The following is a 23,816-nucleotide window of genomic DNA, read 5'->3' on the forward strand; positions in this document are numbered from 1 at the left end:
AATGTGCATATGTGTGTATGAATATATACACGAGTATGTGCACAAAACCTATTTGCACAAGGTAATTAGTAGCTATAGCAAAAACAACAATTTCATATGGGTGCTGAAGAGAAAGTAACCGAACAACCAATAGCAATAGCTTTTTTCGTTTATTCCCCTTTTGTCAACTGTCAAAAGCGGCAGCTAAATAAAAAAATACTTTAACGTTTGCAAAACCCAAAACCATAATTAAATATAGCCTGCAAAAGGTGTTCAAGTGCCATGTCGAGTTAAACACTTCAGCGCTATGATATGGGTATTTAACGTCGCACTTGTTGCGCTGCGTTTGAGGTTGCTGTCATTGCCCCGCCGGTCTCCTTGGTCTTCTCCGCGCTTGATATCGTGCTTACCAAAAATAAAGTTCCGGTGCAATGGAAAACCATTTAGGTGTTGAGCAATACTTTCGTTAATTTTTTTTTGCTTTTGATTTTAGTTTTTTATTAGAGCATTTATATCAGAGCTGGTAAGGCAGGTAGTTGAGTGGTATCGAATCATGTTGTTGCAGTTTGCTCCTACATACATATGTATGTATACGTATATGTTGTATCAGCGGCGCACGGTGGGCTGAAACGAAACCCTGTGGTAAAAATAAAATATGTTCTCTTGGAATTAACTGTTTTATGTAGGTGAATATTTTTTTTTAATTAAAGTTACATACATATATATTTCAAAAGAAAATTATCTAAAAAATTGAACCCAAATATTCAAGATCACTTGTGGGTCAACATGTGATATTTCATTTTTGAGCATGTCTAAGCGTTCATATATTAGATTTCAACCCCCTAATCCAAGGTGTTATGTGTCGACCGTGCCTATTGGAGGATTTGCAGCCAGGTGTTCTAGAACATCGGGTGTATTATAACGGAGCTTTCTTGGGTGCATAAGGACGTAATAATGGCCTTACCGCGTTGTACTGTTTGTTTCCCCGCCACTATTTTTGACCACTGGCTCCGCCCCGACGGGCAGGTGGTCGTACGACCAAGATGAATGAAATTAACCAAAATAAAAACAACACAGAAGGGAAGAGGAGAGAGATGAGGAAAGATGACAGGGAGATTGAGTCGCTCGCAATAGTACCCAAGGAAAATGCGACAAGCGATGAGGGTGCATCGAGTGTCGGCTCCGTTAGAGAGAAGGAGCCGTGTCGCAAAGAGAGAATCTGACGAGTGCAGGAAACTGTGTAACAGAAAGGGGGGAAAGGCCTATCGCAGTACAGAGCAGCCCTCAACATAATCAACGCCTGTGAGCGGAAGTGGACCCCACAGACCGGGAATCTGAGCGCCTGGTATGGGCCAGAGAAGTTGTGCAGGAGGGTAAAAGGTGGTTGATTGGGGACTGATATCCTTTGGCTAATGCAATCCTATGTTTAACTTTAAATTTTTTTCTTCAAAATTACTCATACTGTTTGTAAAACTGTTTTAATTTCCCTTTCTCATATTTTAAAAATAAATATTTATTTTAATTTGTGAAATACGTAGAGTTGAATATGTTTATTCGGAAATTGCGTTTTTCGTTTTTTTTTAAATAAAATTAGTGAAATAAATATTGGCGCATTTTCGGCACTCAATAGGGAAATTGGTTCCCCGTAAAAAAATCCATTTCTTTATAAAATGTAATTAAAGTTAAACAAGTAATTTTTAAACAAAAAAAAAAACGACTACCCATAAAAAAATAAATAAAATAAATAAAAAATAAAAATTTAAGATTACAGTTAATTTCTTCATAATTCAAGATCGAATGATCGGATCTAAACCAAATTAGTATGGGACCAACACGTAGGTACCGCCTTTACTTAAAAAAAAAAGAATTATAGAAATCGGTTAACGTGGCCCAAGGCTATGCGGTAACATACATAAAAAAAAATATATTCCGATGAATTGATAATCTGCACCTTTTTTTGAAGTCGGTTCAAGTTAAACAAAATGTGTTCCTTCTTAATTGAAGTTAAGGAAATAAAAAAATTTAAGAAATAAAATAACAACTTTCATATGATATAAAAATATGTAAATCTCTAGAGATCTGTCCATTTTTTTTCGTTTGTTATACCCCTTCTTCTAGGAACTTTCAAATCAATTCTTTTTTATTTTTGAATTTTTATAAGTCATACTTTCTATGCGTGGCACAGTGGGTGAGTTTCATACAAAAGTTGGCCATAAATAGTAAAAATTACACTGAAGATGGCACAACGCCGAAACCGGTTTGTCTGCAAACCAAACTTGACAAGGGATGACGGAAATTCGTTCCAAAATAAATCATCTTACCATCCTGTCGGAAAAATCAACCATCAACAAAGTAAAAATTACCCTATAATTTTAAAATTTAACACAAAAGCTTATTTGATGAATATTAGTAAATAGTGCTAAAATGAATTTCATTCGTCCACAAATACGCCTATTCCAAATATACATGTAATGGGAATTTTAAAAAATAGTCATTAGTTGTAAGTCATAAGTCATTAATCCCAAGTCTATGCAATATAAGTCGTTAGTCATTAGTCAATTTGATTTTCAGTAGTCATGTCATTGGCTAAAAGATATTAGTCACAAGCCGTTAGTTAGTACTCATACATATAAAAGTCATTTGCCGTTAGTCATGAGTCTAAAATAACTTGGCATAAGTCACTAGTCATTAGTTAGCTGTAAGTCATTAGACATCACTCAACACCCTCCTTATCCAAATAACGGCTACGCCACTGTGTTGTATTACTGTTTACGCATCACTGCTACGTTTTTTAATTAACCAAAAAATGGTCACGCGCATTTCATTGTGTACACTTCATTCACTTTAATTAAATATAATATTTTTTTCTGACAATTTTTTGTTGTTTGAAATGCTAAGCCTTTCCCCGATTCGCTGTTAATGTTAGCTCTTTTATAAAGTGAAGTTATGCCTCACAACTACATAGTACGTAAACACATTTGTATATACTTTGCAACTCGACCAAGTCAAATTAATAATTGCACTTGTAAGCTTCTTAGTGGCTTTAGTTGAACAAAAAAAAAAACAAACAACAGCAAATAACGCATGTTTGTAGGGAGGTGTATTTTTCTGTTTATATCAAGTTATGTAACTAATTAAGTACTTACGTGAACTTAAGATGCACAGTGGTCATCGCCATAGGTCAAAAGTAAAATAGACGAATTTAAATTTTGCCACAGTAATTGCATAACAGTTCATGTGAAGAACACGGAAGCAATCGTTTCAAATCAGACGAAGAATGTGTCAGCATGCAGGAGTACTAAACCTCCTCTTTTAAATATTCCATGCATAATGATCGTTTTATTTACAGTAGAACTCATTAATATTCTAATGCTGCGCAGTAAGAGAATGGTCGAACGTCTGGCAAGTCTAGGGAATTCAAGCATCCACCAGGATAATTGGTGATATCTTGGCATTTGAGTGCAATATCAAATTTTCGAAAAACTTTATCGATGGAATTAACATCAGTGTTTTTGTCGGCCATCACTGTAAGCATTTTCTAATTTACATTGAAATTTTCGATAGAAAATGCGCAATAAGTTTTTTAAATTCATTTAGTTTATACAGTTATATGCTATGACTTTAATTCATCAACCGACTTTGCCTGCAAACAGAATCAAATGCTTCTCCAAACAGTCCCCCAAGGCTTCAGTCAAATCGTACTTTAAATACGATTTTTGGAAATAAACCTATTTCAGTAGAACGTTTGCCTTATTGAATTCTGTAAATGCGGGTTTAAGAAATAACTCGATATCTATCGAGCCAATTTTACGTGCCTAATATATGCATGTTCTGAATTTTAGTCAAATCGACTGTAAATCTCATTTAACAGCATTTTATTTTCTCGAAATATTGTTGTACTTACCCTGCTCTACGCCAGGAATGTCAAGTTTTCGTGCTCCTTGTTAGAAATTGTATCTGATAAATGTTACCACCCCAGATAATGTGAGCCAGGTTTTGAAAAACTTTAATGAGAATCTAAACATCAATAAGTAGAAATGTGTCAAGGACCTTTTTGGAAAAAATACAAGTATTTCGGGTAGAAACATCGCTCAAAAATGCAGTTTATCTGAAAAGTGAAACCTGATCCAATATGAAGAAACGGTGGGCATATCCGAACTCACCGATTCAAATACATACATACATTTGGCCTCAAAATATATGTATATTCCGTTTTTTAGTCTATGGCATTTATGTATTAAGTGCAATATCTGTTAAATGTCTACCACGGCAACACAGGATGCGCTAATGAAAGTTTTCCATACTCGATTTTTAGCTGTATGTATATCATTTATAACGCGTATTATTTCGCTCTTCAGCACTGGAATCATCCCGTGCTAATTGGCATATACCATACTTTTCACGTAGCCCCAGAGAAAGAAGTTTAAATTTGTTCAATCGCAAGATATCGGCGGTCATTTGACCTCGTTGTTTCATGAGATAATGCGTCCTGGGAAGTTCGTTTGCAGTAGGACCATTATTTCATGCACTGAGTGGTAAGTAACACCGTCTCTTTGAAACCAATTTCATGTCATCAAAATCAGGCCATAAACCGTAACTGTGTTACCGGCAGCATTCCACTGCATTGTTTCGCAGCACCAATATGCAGCCAAAGAACTGCATCACCCTATGTGTTCATCCCTATCGTACATGTGCCGATAAAGTGCTTTTATGCGAGTAGTTTTAACTAATTAATTCAAGGCGATCTCATAGTCGAGTAGCTTGATTACGTAAGGTATTTGAGGACATATCGACTTGTAAACTTTAGTTCGTAGTTCATTGAAATTTTTAGAGTCGAGTGTGTTAGTTACTTGGGGGCTATATGTTTTTTCAATGAAACAGCTTCAATCCTCTACCGGAATCGTTTAGATGCCTGGATCGAATATTCCTTTTCCATATGCGTCATTAATCTGATAATTTCTGCTCTTAGAGAATCAGGAGTATTGTGGGGTTGTTTACTAGTTTCCCGTTCAGCAACGCCCCCTACATAGTCATCCAGATGACTAAGGATCCGCAAAGCTGGGTGGCCATATCTTTGGATTTATGTTTTCATGTAAATTCTTGGATTTCCTATCCTGCGTCTTCATGGCCTTGTTTGAAGGAAGAGAGCACTGTTAGAATACGAATATACTATCTATACAGAGTTTCAAACCTGCTTCCTAAACTACGGCATATGCAATAGCATTCACCCGAAGTCTTTTTGGAAAGAGATGGGGTGGCATGAAATATCCTTCGTTGCTAATAACGTCCTAAACCATAACAGTCGCCTGAAACTTTATTTGCAACACATTTTGAATATCTGAAGGATTTTAACATAGCCCCGTATTATTCGGAGATATTTTTCCGGTCCTCAGCGAGCTTTGTAAACAAACGACCGGGCGTCTTTAAAGAAATCGACTTTTTCAAGATCGCTGCGATTCTCGTTTAAAGCGCCGGTAACTGCATGTGTTGTCATTTCTTCTATTGGGGTTCTCCTTTAATAATTAAGTATGTAAAAAATATTCAATCAAATATTTGGTCTAATGGAGTTCCTCTAAAAGTAAAAATAAAAATGTTTGTAATGCAACTCTTGGTTTACGACACTTGTTCAAATAATCGCTACCAAAATCGGAAATAAATATGAAGATCTTGATGGCTACAATCAAAATATTCTTAAATATTTACATAAGTATGTATGTTTGTTTTTCTTTGAGTTCAGTTCCATAAAAATATGTGTCAATAGGAAATAACTTGAAAATTGTGTATTCTAATTAAAGTAACTCAATTGCTTTAGTTGAAGAGTTCTTGAGATTTAATTTTCATTGAAAACTAACAAAGTAGATACGATTCTTCCTAATGATTACAAGAATATGTAAATCTAATTGAAATAATTTTTAATCAGCTTAATAATGCTATTAGTTGTAACATAAAGCATATGTATATTTTAGGTAAGTTTCCTTCTTCTAAAGGAAGTAGATTCTGAAAGCTTTGGCCATTCCATAGAAAATAGAAAGGAGTGTGAAAACAAGCACGGAAGACCTAATGTTTCAAGAGGTCAGATATAAATTCTAATATTACATACATATCGCGCACGATCTTCAAAAGTGACACAACTCAAAATTTGACATTTTTGAAATTATACATTTAAAATGTATCCATAGGAGCAAATTTTTGTTAAAATTGAAACATATGCGTTTGAAATCGACGCTTTGCTCGATGCTCTTTGCTCGCCGCTCCACTATGTTTTGACCCTTAAGGTAAAGTATCCCTTGCCCTTATGATTATCATGTGCTAAGAAATAGTTTTTCGTATTTTCTGACGAACGTGTAATTTTGAGTTGTGTCACTTTTGAAAATTGTGTGTAAATGTATTAGTTTCCCTTTTATGTGTGTTGCCGAAAATTTACACAATATACTTTAATGCACTTGAATTTAATGGATTTCTAATCAGATGTTGTAACAGCTATGGTATATGATTTAGGGTATATATGTAAGGCACTGTATGTATGCTTGTATGCAGCGAGTACAGCAATTTGCAATACTTTTCTAATTCGTTGCTATGCCTTTATACTCGTTCATAATGTGAACTTATTTAACCCCCGGTTACTCGCGCGCGGTGCGCCCTACACCCCACTACTTATAATTTTGGCTATACATATTTGTTTTCCTATTCGAGTCTGAACTTCTGCCGTTCTAATAACCGAGTGTGTTGACCGATTTTATAAAAAAAAAAATTGCTTTCAAATTGGCTGCGACACCCCGCGAGTAACTGCGTATAAAAATAGTTCGAAAAGATTCACAAACATTTAGAAAGGTCGGTGAACACATATTTTGAAACAACTCGCCTTTTACGTTTGCATTAAGCTATGAATTAAGAAGTGCCAGAGGATCGGCGAAATATATATATATACATATTGTTCTTTTGTCTATTTAATGCTTATATTTTTTTTTATAAAAGTTCAGCACATTACATAACCAGCACCACATAAATCCACATTTAAAACTTCGTAGAAAATTTATAAAAATTAAGCAAAGTTGAAAATTAAAACCAAAGTTTTTAAACATTCTATTAAAAATTTAGGGTATGCAGGTTTATAGTCCATTAAATTTTAGTAGATTAAAGTGCAATTTGGAAGACGCTAGAAAATCGCGTTGATTTTAATTTAACTTTTTTTTTTGCTGACAGTGTTTAGTATTTTCTCCCACATAAAGGATGCTCGACAACTTGTTTTATATGGAAGAAAATGCCTAGCACCATTAGCAAAAAAAATCATTAAAAATCAACGCGATTTTCTAGCGTATAAAGCTGCATGCCTAAAATTTTTAATAAAAAGATTCAAAGTTTTCGGTGTAATTGTTAAAGTTTGTTAAATTTTTTTTTCTTTTTTGTAGAAAGTTTGAAATTAGGATTTATGTACGTTGTGCTGGTTAATTATATAATGTGGTAGAAAAAAATTCTAAACATTATGTCACTTAACTTAATCAGCTGACCACACATGTATGCACAAGTGTATGTTAAATGGGTGTTTTCATTTAAAAGTTAAGTAAATTATGAACATTTGTCGAAAATATTTGTACAAATGCCACATGTCCAATGTATGCAGAGTTTGCTGTAATTTGGAAATTAAATTTAATGAAATGCTTAAATTACATGTGTTTACTTTATTTTGGTTAAAAATATTAAAAATTCCACACAAAAAATGTAACTTATTGCATTAAATGTGATGTTCCTCAAATTAACAAATATAAAACCAACATATAAAAAATTTAAATTTAACTAAGAAACAAATGTAAGTTGCATATTTAAGCCTTTATGTAACCAATTTCTTGACCATGAATCTATAAGTCTTTATCTTTTAAAGCAATCTTGTAATTTAGCTTGGGCTATCTGCGACACCCCGCGAGTAACCACGTACTAAAACAAATGAGCGAATAACGGCGCACAGTGTGAGATTTAGTCAATCTAGCATCTCAAAATTAATTTTTATATGAAGTTGTAGAGATATGAACTTGAAATTTGGCACGATCGTTAAGGAGATTATAAGCTTCAATATGGTGAAAGACAACTAGTACCAACTAGTGTCAAAGGGGACTAGTTCCGAACTATCCTCAAAAACACTAGTTGGGGACATTTTTTTTACACATTTATATTCAAAATTTCTTCTTTTTTTCTCTTCTAACTAAAACTTGTCGATATATTGATATAAGCACCCACATACAACCATTTCTATAAAATTCTTCAAGTTTCGAACTTTAGTTTTCGATGATTCTTTGCAAATGAGAAAAATAAAAAGTTAATGTTGTTTCAATGTTAAATTTATTGATATCTAAAACATAATAAAGAGGAAAAACTAAAAAATTCAACAAAAATTTTTGCTTGTAACGGTTCTGTTCAGCTCCATCGCATCCCCATTTTATTATTATGCTTAATTCATCCTGAATGGCAGGGAACGACGTAAAAACCTCATATTGTGCATCTATTAATCTTTTCACCGTGTGGTCTATTAAGGATTGCAAATTGATTTCGGCATATGTTTCAGTAACAGTAACAAGGCTTGGGTAGCACAATAATTTTGATTGCTTAACGAGGTCATAGCATGGATACAATTTCGGACTGTATGGTATCGTATGCAATCGTATTCCACGGTATTGCTCAGTTGATAAATTTTCGTCTACGATCATGGCCAGTGCTTCATCTGGTGTAAGACTTTTCTTTTCCTTACCCTTGCTCTTTTTATAGCTGTACCTCTCGAAGGGGATGAAGCCGACAACTCTTTGACAATGTTTGCTGAGTCTCTTTTTCCACAGGATCTCAGATGCATTGCGGTAGCCATAGTTAATTGTTCCGAAGCTACATTTGATATTAACTCTTTGCATTTCCGTTTTTGTGTACTCGAAGCACTTTCAGCAAACTCTTTTTCTCGCCTTCCGCGTTGAGGTATTTGTTTTGAAGTTGATGGTGCGTGATCAAGAGCAAAATCAACAGCAGAAATTTTTGAACTTAGCCAAATAGCATTGTCATGCATAAATCTTGCTTTATCACGGTGAGATTTGCTCCATCGCGATTGAAATTGGAAGCAAAGCTTTTTTATACGATCTTTAATTTTGGTATCGTCAACATCTGGTCCAAAAATTGATATAACGTGCTTTTCGACCGCTTCTGTTTTTTCGCTTTTCACCTTGCTCAACCAAATCCAAAATAGCTCCTCTCGCGATATTTCACTCATACTAAAAAAAGGCAAAAAATGGGCAGGATTTTATTTAAATTTGTTTTGGGCACATTAGCAAAGATTCTGCTGGCATTCCCATCACGGAACTCCGTGGGACTTGGAAGTTCTAGTCTATCAAATATTTGAAAACTTTAAAATTTGTCTTACCTTTCAGGTGGTTATAAAACAATTTTTTCAAAATACTTGAGTGCAAAAATAAATATTGTATAAAACAAAAATTTTAAGTTTAAGTAATAACCTTCAATACAAAAAATATTTTAGGCCAAAAAAACCACTCACAACTTCGACCTGATCACTCAAACTTTTGTGATCAATGCAAGCTTGCAAATCAATTCTAGCATGCTATGCAATTGCACGTGTTTGATAGCTGTTATCACGCCAATAACATTTTTTTATTCTCTTTTGTGTTTGTTTTCGTAACAATTGGGGTCTCTTCTCACGTAAAAAAAAATATGAGCGAGTTACGAAAACATTTTTTTTTTGAATTTCGAGATGCCAGATTGATTAAATCTCACACTGTGCTGCGGGTGAAGACATTACTCAGTTGTTATTTGTGTTATCAATCGAGCTTCTGTTGCTCTAATTTATAATTGAAATGGTTGTTATTTGATTTGCGCTTGATATGTATGTGGTTTTGTTTGGTGATATGAATGTGTAAATGCATATGCAAATAAGTATGTAGGTTGGCTACGATAATTTTGTGTACTTGGTTGATAATGCACTTAAATGATTTTGCTAACTTAAGAAGCCTAATACATACCCCTCGCTTTACTGAATACCTTGGTTATTGTTTTAGTTTTTTTGTTTTTATATATTAAAAAATATAATAATAAGGAAAATAGTGATGTGGTGTTCATAGCTAAGTGGTTAGCGTTGCTGACTTTGTACATCGATTATGCGTGTTCAATTCCTTCTGAAGTCTGAAGAAAGAAGTCTAATGTTATATGCTGATCTCCGAAATAGCAGCTGTAACTTCTACCGCTTAGATTTTTTTGTTTTTTCGCTTAAAAAACTAGTCAATTTGGAGTTATAGAGAACATTTTTAATCTTGCCTTTAAACTTAATAACACTACCAACAATAACCAATTTCGGTATATGTAGTTATTCTCAATATGTATCAGACTGTTACATATCGGATACACAAAGGACTTTCAAGAATTTAGAACAATTGTCTTCAACCTATTAATAAATAGAAGAAGGTGGGTCTGTTTAAATGCACAGACCACTGCTCATACTTTCCGTGTGTCAAAACACCAGCGCCTATTCAAGTGAACCATACAAATATTACCAGTTTAGATATCCTGGTGTACTTGTCCAGACTTGCTGGTTAATAATACCGGCACTCAAAAAAAAGTGGTATGTGCTTTTAAGCAGACCTACCTATCGACTTGTTTCAACCCGCTGAATCCGAATCCGAGGTCCGTTTGACTCGTACGCCTTTAAATTTTCAAGTAAATTGCGAAACTGGCTATTTTTTGTAATTTTTTTTCGCAATTTACTCGAAATTTTGAGAGTGTACGAGTCAAGCGGACCTTAGACTCGCATTTTGCGGTTTAAAATAGATGTGGGTAGGTGGGTCTGGTTAAAAGCACACACTACTTTTTTTTGTGTGCCGGTGTTATTAACCCCTTCGCTATTTTGATGCCATATGGCGTCATGCTTTTTTGAATACTCACAGATTTAATTGAGCTTATCTGAAATTATATTTTTATATTCAACGCTGTAATGGAAAGTTTTATAAACTATATTTTAATACGGTATTGTTATTTTTAGCCTTAGTAGATGAAAAATTTCAATTTTAAAACTTTACGAAAACATCGATTTTCTTCCGCTTAGAAAGGTCTACATTAAAATATTATATTTTACCAAATAATCCAATAAATTAAAAACAAATAGATATGCTATAGTCTCCAAAATAGTGTCAAATATTGCTAGAACTTGTAGTTTAATTAAAAAAAAGTGCTAATAAACGCGTGGTATATTTTTAAACTTGTATGATGCCATATGGCATCAATAATATTTGAAGGAGCTGAAATCCGCCCCAGCAAATAACGATATATTTGTACTGGTAAATTGCAACTGGTAAATTTTTTTTAACGAATTATTAAATCTATGCATGTTCCAACTTATTTTATTGAATTTTTGTAGTGTTATTTAATTTAATTTAAATAAAATAAAATACCATATTAAAAAATCTTTGCGTATTTACCACACCAGTTAGTACAAATGATGCCATATGGCATCATTCTAAAAAACACTTTAGAATCATATTTTGGAAAAAATTAAATTGAATGTTATTATATTCAGTATAAAGGATCATTTAATAAAAAAATCGGATTTTTAAAGCCGGAATCTAAAAAGATTAGAAGATAAAGGGTTAACCAACCACCATTGTTCACTTGAATAGGCACAGGTGTTTTGACACAATGAAAGCAATACTAGATTGGACCAACAAAAGCATAATATTCACTTTAATTTCATTATTAACACCTACCAGTATTCAGCACTACCTCTAAATGCCCATGTATGGGGAAAACACTGTCCGAAAAACTGTTCTTTCCCTATTTGACCTTCAAATGCCTCGAACCTGACGTGATGAGGGTTAACAGATCTCGGATTCGCATTCAGCGCATGGGGTTCTGAGGTTTGGTTCAATATGCAGAAACTTTTGTTTTGTAAACCTGTGTGGTTTTCAGGGTTTGATGTTTGTATTTCATTTTTAACCAACTTCAAAAAAATGATAAGGTGATCAATTCGTCGGATTGTTTTTTTTTTGGTTAATGTATGTTACCGCATAACTTTGGACCACGTTAACCGATTTCGATAATTCCTTTTTCATCGGAAAGGTGATCCCATAATAATTTTGTTTTGATTTCATAATTGGATCATGAAGAATTTAACGGTTTACCTAAATTTGTATATGAGTCGCCAAAACCACTTTTAGCAACATTTTAAAATTTTTGTTCCGCACAATTAGTCAAAACGAACGAACGAGAATACCCTGAAAGGAATTGGTTTATTAATGACCAATACAACGCATATGGTTCATAAAGAGAAAGAAACGCTTAATCGATTCATTTGGGGTACACTTGCGTACTTTACACACAAAAGAGTGTATAGCCATTTGAACCAACATCCTTCCTTCCAAAACATGTGATGCGTTTAATTGTGATTCTTAACGACATGTGTTTATCGGTGGCCCTGTGGTGGTCTTAATACCATACATAATACTTAATACCATTTTTCCACCGGCTTCAGCTGTCAGCAGTGTTTGCACATCTTTTAATGCTATTACAAACAGATCCTGGTCCGCGAAGTCCTAAATTTTTGTATTTTCTGCTGTTTTGATAGTTGAAAATGTTCCTTAGATGTTACAATACATGTTAAGTACAATTTTATTAACTATGTACAAGGATGCTACCCTTATTTATTATGCTTATTCAAAGACAGTATTTTTTATTTAATAGAAGGCCTCAGAAAAAAAAACAAAGTATTCAATCTACATACGTAACCGCTACGTTTCCATAGGTTTTTCTGATCAATCATTCCGCAAAATGAAACTAATCGAAGCCCACTATGTGCGATGAAGAAAGTGAATGAACCTCAATTTTCTTTATAGATTATACATTCATCTGAGGTGATTTCCGAGAATGCTCTGAAAAGTAGGATCATGTAAAATTTGAAATCTTTCTTACGAAAACCCCCTAAAATCTTTAAATTAACTGATTCAAAAATACGATGTCTATAATTACAGGGCGTCAGTTTGTAAGTTTTTTTGAAAATTGTCGTACATATTGAAAGCCAGTCTTATTTGAAAGAGCGATCCTTCTGCTATAATAGATGAGGCAATAAAATCTGTACTTTGTTAACTTCAGTCCTAAAAATGCGACGCCCATTTCAATGGGGTTATCGGCTTAAGCAAAAATTTTACCAAAAAAACAATTTTACTGGATGGGTATTTTAGCGGTTTCCGAAATAAAATTAACCTTTTTGCAAAAACACATTTCTGACACCCGCTATCTATAATTGACTATCAAAGTTTGTCAGAGAAAATTATGTACATGTCGAATAAACATTACAACATAACTAAAAAAGTTTCATGCCCATCACTATCGTGTTCTTACAAGGGATGTCGGTGTCAAAAATACGTCGATGTATTTCTCTGACTCCATGCATCGAAATGTACATCGAAATATTTCGATACATCGAAGGGCATACATCGATTTGCATAGGATTTTTCAGATAATATTTCGTTGCAAATAATGTTTTCTGTGCCAAATTGGACAAAATTTGATATTAATTAATGCAACTGAGCTTATTATGTTTCTAAGGGCATTTTTTGGAGACACTTAAAGTTTTTGGACAAATGTACTTCTCTATTTTGCACAATTGAAAAACTGAGATGGCGGTTCAGCGTACATACTAGATATTTCAGTTTTCAATACAACTTTAGGTATATCAACTATTTATATATATATCTATACTTCGAAGCAAAACATCGGTATTTTCGATGCATGAATGTTTTTCCGACATACCTAGTTTTTACCACCTAAATTTGAATGGTAAGTACAGTAGCGGCTTTTATTGCCTCCCTCATACATACATATGTATGTGTATAGTAGTGTAATTTCCGGTTCATTTGAAATATGTTAAACTATGCGAGTTTAATGAACTCTTTTCACTTGACTTACCACAGCGCAAAATAAGCCTCTCCCTTCGTTTTGCTACAAAACATCGAAAAAAAAAAATACAATAGAAAACAACCGCTACTATTTTAAAATGAAGATTCGCAAATAAATAATTTTTGCACAAAGTGACATGGGAAAATCGTGTGCTCATATTTTTGCTTATGTGGAAGTAAATGCAAATATTTTAACTATGTACGCCCATATTTCAGTTAAATGAAAAACTTATTTTTAGGTTAAAAAAACGATTAGATACACACACATACGAATGTATGTATGTTTGATTGCCGTGCGTTATGCTATTCAGAGCATGACGAAATTACAAGCCGGCGGAAAATATTAATATTTACAATGTAGTAATGAAAATTAAAGTTCATTTTAAAATTAAGGAGTTGGTATATACATACATATTTAGTACAGTATAACCATCACGAATGTCAGGGCGTATGAGTTACCGAAGTTAATGTTAAGGTCTAGAAAGTGGTATGCACATTAGGGTGGTCCAAAAACACTAAAGTCGGAATTGTAGTGCTCTCACCACCTAGGATTGTTATATATCGAAAAAAAGTATACCCTTATTTTTTTATTTTGATATCAAAAAAAATTTAGAAGTCTTTTAAAGCGCTCAAAGTTTTCCATGTATTTTTATATGGGAAAAATAAAATTTTCGTATAAATGGTATAGAATTCTTGAAAGTCAATATTTTTCGATTGGAAAACTCTAGTTCTCTTCAGGGGAATTTCAATAATAATGCCCAATTATTTATTTAACCATTTTTTAATACTAACGATTTTTTATTGGTCGCCCCATTGCATTTATCGGGGTTTTTGTGGATTTTTGGCGGCCCTATAAATTATAATTGCAATGAAAAAATGGTTAAATAAACAATTGGGTATTATTATTGGGAATTTTCTGCAGATAAAGAGAGTTTTCTGGTAGAAAAATATTGATTTTTAACTATTCTATACCATTTCTACGAAAAGTTGTTTTTCCCCATGTAAAATACATGGAAAACTTTGTGCGCTCTCTAAATATTTTATGGTTTAAAAAAAAATAATAAAATTTGGGTATATTGTTTGCGGTATAGAACAATCCTAGGGGGTGAGAGCACAAAAACTTCGACTTTACTTTCTAACATTCATTTTTGGACCACCCTAATGTACATATGTACATCTACATATGTAGACATTTACATTTTTAATTAAAAAAAATAATTAGAACCCTCCGAGACAAAGAAAAACACAATTGAGGAATTGACAATGGTGTCGTAAGTGTCGTATTGTTGTATGTGGTAAACTTTAAAAACTTAAATAAATGTTTAGAGAACTTGAAACCACAGCCTACTATTTTTTAACACTGCGAAAATTCATAATATGACTTTGATGGTACCTTGCGAACCCTCTTAATATATTTTTAAGGCGTTTAAGGTTTACGACGTACCACAATACGACACTTACGGCACCGTTGTGAATACCCCAAATAAACACACACACTGGTCGTATTAGCACCATTAATGGCAATAAACTCGCATTAATGACAAACAAAAAACCACCTGCAGCCAGCGAAATGCCAAGTGCGTTAGGTAGGTGCGTAACTATGCCAAAGACTTTTAAAAGTAGTAAGCAGAAAGAAAGATTATCCACAAAGGTTACAAAAAACGTTTAAAAAGCAAAAAGTAAACACTGCCATAAATGCACTTACAGATGGCATATACATTACTTACAAGCAATTAACATGGCTAATTATTCATGCGTATATGTACATATGTATGTATGTATGCACGTTAGGGTGCTTCACTCTCCATAAAAAAATTGGTACTGTTCCGATGTGTTACATTTTATGACTTCCGCCAAAATATTTTGGAAAAATATTAAGATTTACTTGAGCGGGACGAATTTGAAAATACCTCCAAAAATCCTGTTTTTTCTATAAATAAAATTAGTTTAAAAAAAATAAAAAATTCTAAAAAATCACCCAAGATGATAGGATAGTTTGAGCTTGAAAAGGTCTGCACAAAAATATTAATCAACGGTATGAAAATAATTAAATTTTTAGAGGTACATATTTTCAAATCGGTCAAGCTCACGTAAATCTTAATATTTTACCGAAAAATTTTGGCAGAAGTGTTAAAATATAATAAATTTTATAATTCCGGTGGAAAACCCGCAACTTTTTCGTGAGTCACTCTAATGTACGTACGTACATATGTAACTATTTATTTCCCACTGGGAAAATAGGTAAGCACCTTGCGAGGTAAGCCATGTTTTCTTTCAGTTTTTAGTACCAAAATTGTCATCATGGCCAATGTCATCTACTAGTAAAGGGCAAAATGAACACCTCCGAAGACACATTACGTTGTCAGTTGCAAAATAACGTGCAGCCGAAGTTATTTCCAAGCACCGAACTACTCCGAGCGACTGCTCTGCATTACACGTAACTTACTTTGTAAAGCGGCTCAGAAGTATGTCTGATACCAAATGTACATTCTAAATTCCTACTTACATAAGGCGGCCATGCCTTTGTAAAAGTAAGGGACGTTCGGCAGGGAAATGGTAATGACTGCCAGGTGAAGAGTAAGTTGCTAATAAGGTATTATTACGTGTTCCTAATTCCCACTGGGTTCAAACAGTAGAAAAATTGTTATTGTAGTTGCTCATGCTCATGTGTCGGACATATTTATTCAATGAACTTCCTAAGACTTGAGGAGCGAACTTGCAACATACTTGCATATGTATGTATGTATATATGCACATAATTATAAGCATGCGCGGAGACACAAAGAGGAAAGCTAAAAATGGCAATAATGTTGGTGCTTTTCCTACATACATAACATGGCCAAGTAGTAGTCGTTGAAATACAAAATGCAAAATGAAAATAATTTAGTTTAAAAAATGCATGCCGCGTGTTAAACACGTTGCAAAGTCTTCGTAATAGTGTATATATATAGACAAAGACAAGACAATTTGAAAGTTGAAAGAGGAAAATATGAACTGCTAGTAAGCGGAAATGCAGTGACCTCAAACTGTTATTATTACTAAAAATTTAAACATATTCGTACAAATATACGCATGTACATGTGTATGGATGTAATTGGATTGTATGGTGTGCTTTGATATGATATAAAGTTTTAGTCAAAGATGTTGTCTTGTAGGTATAATAAATATTGTTTTGTAATGAAAATTTTCTTTGTTTAAGGTTTATTCATTTTTTTTTAAGCTTGCATAGTTCATTATTTAACAAAACCCTTTAATTCCAAATTCCATAGTTTGTGCAAAAATTTAATTGAATAAAAATTCTGCAAAGTTTTGATCCAAATCTTTAGAAAAAAATCTGGCATACAGTTTTGTTTCAATATTATGCAAGTTTCAAGTTAGTAAAAAATCCTGTTGATTTTTTAATATTTTTTACTAAAATTTTTTCTTCCATATAATAAAAATTTTCGATCGTCCTTTCCATGGAAGAAAATGCGCTACACTGTAAGCAAAAAAATAAATAAAATGAGTTATACTAAAATTTAATATAAATTTAACTGTACACCAACATGAGTGAAATTTTGTAGTAGTCTCATAATTTTGGCAAAAAATTTGAAATTTGCATTTATATGGTTTATATACTTTTATAAAACAAATAATAAACATTAAGCAAAGAAAAGAAAAATTGTCTAAACTTTTAATTTGTTCGACAGTATATATTATAAGAAAAGGTTTTAACACCAAACATCATCAAACCATGACGAAAGCGCATAATTTATTAAAAGCTGTGTTGAAATTTTATAAAATGTTCTAACCTAGCTCATCGTTTTCCTTCGCTTAATAATTCACATTTTTAATTTTTCACTTTATTTATCACATTGTTTGTTGTTTTTTTTTTCGTTTTCCTAACATTTTGTGTTTTCCTCTTTATTTAAAAAATGTTTTAAAAACTTTCAACGTATATCTATTTCTATATATCTTTTTTAAAAGCTCACAAATTCACGCTCCAAATCTGTATTGAAGAGCTTGCGTTGTCGTTCGTCACGACGCTCCAAATCGAAATCAAAATCGTCAGTTGAGTTGTCAACATCAAATCAAAATGGTGCTGAGCCAAATTACGTCTGTATTGACGATGAAAAGGTAAGCGACCGATGCGTTACTTTAAAAAAAGTATGTACTTACATTTGGATGTCGATTTCATTGTCATCCCCTCACCTGCAACCTGCCACCAGCCACCTGCCACCTGCATAACGCATTACCACTAGCTACCCAAAAGAGATCACTAAAAAATTTTTATGCAAATAAAATTATATCGAAAATATGTAAAACGCATGTATTCCTAAATCTTCCAATTTGTTTACATAATATGTGTATATGTATGTATGTGTGTACACACATATATATGTATGTATTGATATGAATGCTGATAGATCTTTTTGAAAGAATATTAACAATTATGAAAAATTATATTCACCTACTCATATAAGTATTAATTTGCCCTGCACAATTTCGTAAAAACTTACTTCAGTTTCATCAACTTCATCCAAGTTTAACAAAATCTTTGAAATAATATTTTAAAGCCACAATCCCTTTTAATCATTGAGTAAATTCTAATCGATAAATGATCACCGAACACCTTAAGATTCTTCAATGTTAATAAAAAGTTTCGGATAAATAACCTCCATAAACTGACTTCATAGAGACTTACAACTTTAACCTTAGTTATGTACATACCATACACCCCATTGCAAAATTATAAATGCACCACATATTGACAAGTTTTAACAATTAATTTTTTTGTTGTGTAATTTAATTTTTTGTAATAAAAATATAGTTTATTCTTAAAAAAAATTGTATAAATCCAAGATTCAACCTTTGTGCAATATGTATTTATTTTTATTTTTAATTCGATTTTTTTTTAAGAAAGATTTCGATTATGCAGTTCTATAGCCCCTTGAATTCTAGAGTAATAAAGTGCAAGTTTAAAGAAACTTTTGCAATCTTGAGTAAACCTATTACTTTGAAATTATAAACACCAGTGCCATTTTTTAAAGTAGGTTATGCAAAATTTATCTGCCTCAAACACATTCTTGCAGAAAAAAAAATTGTGTTTAAAGGGCATATAAATAAATTTTAAAACCTACTAGAGAAACGGCCATAAATGTCCACAAATCTACCTATTTTTTATTTTAGTTGTGCCTCGTGTGAGAGCGTGTGTGATATGTAATTAATTGCAAATATCACTTTCTTTTAAATATTTTCATTAGAGATGAGCTCTAAACAGCATTTCTACATATTGCAGGGTAATTGTCCACATATACATAAATATGAATGTATCTACATTAGGGTGGTCCAAAAAAGTACAGTCGGAATTATACTGCTACCACCCCCTAGGATTGTTCTACACCTAAAAAATATATGTATGTATTTTGTTTATTCCAGTAGAACTATAAAAAAATATACTACCGAATATAATTGTCCCCGAAAAATGTAAAAAGGGTTTCGAAATTGCCCTGCAATAATTCTTTGGAATCAGAGTTGCGGGCTAATACACACAAAATGTGTATGTGGTGAATACTCAAGTGTAATCTCTAACAAGTTTTACAAGATTAACTATTAGGCATTTATATGTAGTAAATATGAATACTGCGTAAATAATCAGTTATATACTAAATTTCACACATTGACTATAAAAACCTATATATAGAGTTTTGTTGCAGTATATGTACATATATACGTAAAAGTATATGCATATATTTAAATATACATATGTAAGCGATAAAAGAGTAACCTACTTAGTAAAATCTTCGCACGTTGAAACTTATAGCTAATTTGAATTTAGCTTTGCAAAGCCTTCACATATTTAAAATTTAGTTGAAAAATCTATGCATACATACATATGTATGGATACGTACATATGTATGATTTTTTTTAACTCACAATGTTTTTACGACTTTTCTTAAAATATTGTTCATGTTGTAACCAAAACCATAAAATCAAATCTTCAAAATTTACATAAAATGTTTACAAACTCAGCAAAATTTCGAACTTTTCAAACTGAATTTTTAGAACATTTTTGGGCGTCCAGCTTGAAACTTGCACTACATTTTTTAAAATTCAGTTCAAAAATTTTGATGTTTTTTTGTTAATATTTCTAAATTGTGTATTAACTTTCAAACTTTCATTGATATTGTTTTGGATAAGGCATGAAGAATATTTTTATTAAAAACTAGCAAATAACCGGTGTGTTTCCCTGCACCTCAAAAGTATATTTCTAAAGATTATTAAGTTTGCTTCTGTTGCTCTAATAAATACCCTCCATATTCATTGTCCCTTTAATATCTTTAATAAAAAGATGTCGGCCTGTTACCATTTTATTATATCTCGATACCTTAATATGGAAAGGCCCTATCTCACATAGTCACTGAAGCATAGAAAGCCGTAACTAAGTAAAAATCCAAAATTAGCCTTTTGATCGATTATGATACAGTTCATGGAATTATAAGTACCCGCATCCTTTTAAGAAATAAAAAATTTTAGTCAGTTACGGCATTTTTGCATTTCAGCGACTATATGAGTTAGGGCCTTTCTATATTAAGGTAACGATCTATACATTTACAAAAAATAGTAACTTCAAAAACATTGTGAATATTAAACAAAAAATATCATTTTAACGATTATTTGAGTCTGCGCACGTATAAGCAATTAAACTATTCGCAGCTTACAAAATTAAAAATAGGTTCTAAGATCGCCTCTACTAAGTTATTCAACGTGACTTACACTAGGTAGTTTAAAATAAAAAATTTTTACTGACTCTTGCAGTGAGCATTAAAACAGCGGCGCACAGCTATACATTTCGGGTGTATGAATTAGCCCCCACTGAATTAACCCCCACCGGGCAAAATGACTTAAGCCCCACCAATTTTACAACGAAATTAAAAATGGCGGAAAGTGGGGCTAAAGTCATTTTCGTGGGGATTAATTCATTTTTTTTTTAGTGGGGATTCTGTCATGTAAGAACCCCCACGTTTGGTGGGGCTTAATTCATTTTGATTGGTGGGGATAAAATCATTTTCAGATTTTTCCTTTTACGAAAGGTTAAAATCACTAATAGTGCACATTTCGTAAAAGGAGAAACCATAATTTTGTAAATAATCATATAATAAAAATCCGGGTGTATGAATTAGCCCCCACTGAATTAACCCCCACGTTTGGTGGGGCTTAATTCATTTCGATTGGTGGGGATAAAATCATTTTCGTGGGGTTTAATTCATTTTTTTTTCGTGGGGATTCTGTCATTTTTGGTGGGGAAAGATTCACTGAGACATTGGTGGGGCTTAAGTCATTTTGCCCGGTGGGGGTTAATTCAGTGGGGGCTAATTCATACACCCTACATTTCGTTCAGCCACGTGCTTTAAGTTCTGATGCTTTCAGTGATTTGATCGGCATATTACTAATAACAAGCGTTTATAGTAGAAATGCGAATGTCCATCTGAGTTTGCGATAGGACATACATAATTATACTTATGCACTATGCAAACTATGTGAACGCAGTCCACAAGATACACAAACATTTTTCAAAGACAAGCTTGTAAAAATAATACTACCTTCATATGTATGTATAAAGAATATTCTATTTTTCTCTAATAAAATATCGATATACGTATAATCTATCAAGTGCTAAGTTCTTTCCAAAATGCGCGTGAACAATTTTTCTGTTTGTGTTCGTCATGCATTTTTCTCAGAGCATCTTTAATGAGTAATCACGAGCTATATTATGTATGTATGTATACATTTTGTTTCCCTAGTTTTAAATTGATTTTAGCACACATGTATTTATGTTTGTACATTAGGGTGCCTCACCAAAATATTTCGATAAAATATTAAGATTTACATGGGCTGGACCCCTTTGAAAATATTTCCAAAATTATTTTATAAAAGCCTTTTTCCAAAAAAACAAGAATTGTCTCAAATGATTAAAGAGTTTAAGCTTAAAAGGCCTGCATGCAAAATTTTAAAAAATTGTATCCACGGCAAGAAAATAATGATATTTTTGGAGAGATTTCGCAATCGGTCTAGCTCACGCAAATCTTAATATTTTTCTGAATTTTTTTGGTAGATGTCTTAAAACGCAATAAATTTTATAATTCCGATGGGAAAACAGTACACATTTTATTTTATGTAGAATGATGCACACTTATGTGTTATGTAAAAAAAAAAAATTTAAATTTTAAGCCCGCACCCCCTATGAATTTTCCAAATGGAGAGAAGGAATACCTACCAGTATCTTTTTGTAAAAGAAAACATAATATTTAGCATTGCCTCAAAGCCCATGCAGTTTTCAATGTATTTTTATATGGGCAAAAACGTGTTTTGTTGAAATGGTATAGAATTTTTGAAAATCGATATTTTTCTATCTCTCTTCAGGAGACTTCCAGTAATAATACCCAATTGTTTATTTTACAATTTTTTTAATACTAACGACTTTTTATGGGTCTCCCTTATTGCATTTTCTTGGGTTTTTTAAAGGCCTATAAAAAAGGATAGCTTCTCATAAAATACAATCCCCGTTCGGAGTCGGCGTAAAACTGTAGGTCCCACCCTTTGTGTGACAACCTCAAGGCGCACGCCACGAATCGGAGGAGAAGCTAGGCCAAACACTAACATATTTGTAAGCGCCATTCTATTATTATTATAATAAATAATAGTAAATATTAAAAAATGCTTAAATAAACAAACCTAGGGGGTGATAGCTTAACATTTTATACTTTTTTCCTCCCATGTGTTTTTGGACCACCCCAAGGTACATACATATGTACATTAATTAGGCGCTTATATATTTACTCATGAAAAAATGTAGTACATATATGTAAATAGGTATGCAGTTAAATCTTAAGCAATCGTGAAGTCACATCGAAAGTAAAAAGTTCTTCATAAATAAGCAATTTCACCATTAATCAATTAATACTAGTAGCCGTGATACGCGGATTTTTATTTATACGATCTAATGAGAAATGCTGGTCACTGTTAAATTGTAAGATGAAAATGCATTATTGCAGCCGATTTTAAATGCCTTCTGAATGAAACATTTCTCTGTTAATCGTTGAAGCTTCCTATAAAAAGCTGTGCGCTCTGCTGCATTAAAGCATGCAACGAGTATGAAATTGGCTGCACAGCCAAACGTAAAAGCACAAAAGCTTTTAGCTAAGTTTGTTAACAGCTTACCTGTTGATAAAGCTTTTGAAGCTTTAATTTATAGCAGTCATTTAGCAAACTGCTCCCCGCTTATTGTAGCTAACAAACCAACAAACAATAAACCTTTTGTTCTGCATGGTATTTAAATTTTGTTTATCTTTTACTAAAATTGGCAAAACATCAAAAATAACTATTTATTTAATATAGTTGTTAGATATAAAATAAAATATTTTACATGCATACTAATATACTTTTATTTATTTTTTTACAGGTAAGTTCGATTTCCACGATTATATTTCATAAGTAAGTTCTATCTTGGAAACCACTTTAAGATTTAAGATTTAAGAAGGTATGTAGTTTCACTTTGAAATTTTTTGACATCAACTGTGCTTATGACGTTTATACTTTTCGTAAATTGCTCAAGTAGCAGTGCCACCTCGTATTAGTAGAGCTGTTAATAAGTGTTTTTTGATTTAAAATACCTTAAATTACCTTACCGCAAAAAAATATTTGCATTATCTACAGTATTACATGAAATATTATAATATCTGGCCCTTTAATAAATATATGTAGATATTAGGATGTTGCTTTGATTTGGATCCTATTTAGTGGAAATATGATCAAAGAAATGGTTAAAAAGTAGCTTACGGGCAATGAAAGCACCATGAGTGCAAAAGTTTGGCATTTCCTAATGGAGTTTTTTCAAAGCTGCCCATGCCTGGTTCATAGACAGATACA

The 23,816-nt window shown here is 32.6% G+C and overlaps 1 protein-coding gene across 4 annotated transcripts in view; it reads left to right on the plus strand.

Annotated features, from left to right (window-relative positions):
• LOC118733882 (protein vav) overlaps positions 1-23,816 on the plus strand; it is a 386,101-nt gene that overhangs the window by 261,841 nt on the left and 100,444 nt on the right. The window contains exon 3 of one of the 4 annotated variants that reach the window (XM_036463514.1): positions 17,874-18,023. The exons of the other annotated variants lie outside the window; for them this stretch is intronic. Coding sequence (XP_036319407.1) covers positions 17,874-18,023 — 150 coding nt within the window. The remainder of the gene's footprint in view (positions 1-17,873; positions 18,024-23,816) is intronic. 4 annotated transcript variants of the gene reach the window in all.

Source organism: Rhagoletis pomonella, unplaced genomic scaffold (genome assembly GCF_013731165.1).
Source record: "Rhagoletis pomonella isolate Grant_MI unplaced genomic scaffold, Rhpom_1.0 Rhpom_scaffold_00002, whole genome shotgun sequence".
Taxonomy (NCBI): Eukaryota; Metazoa; Arthropoda; class Insecta; order Diptera; family Tephritidae; genus Rhagoletis; species Rhagoletis pomonella.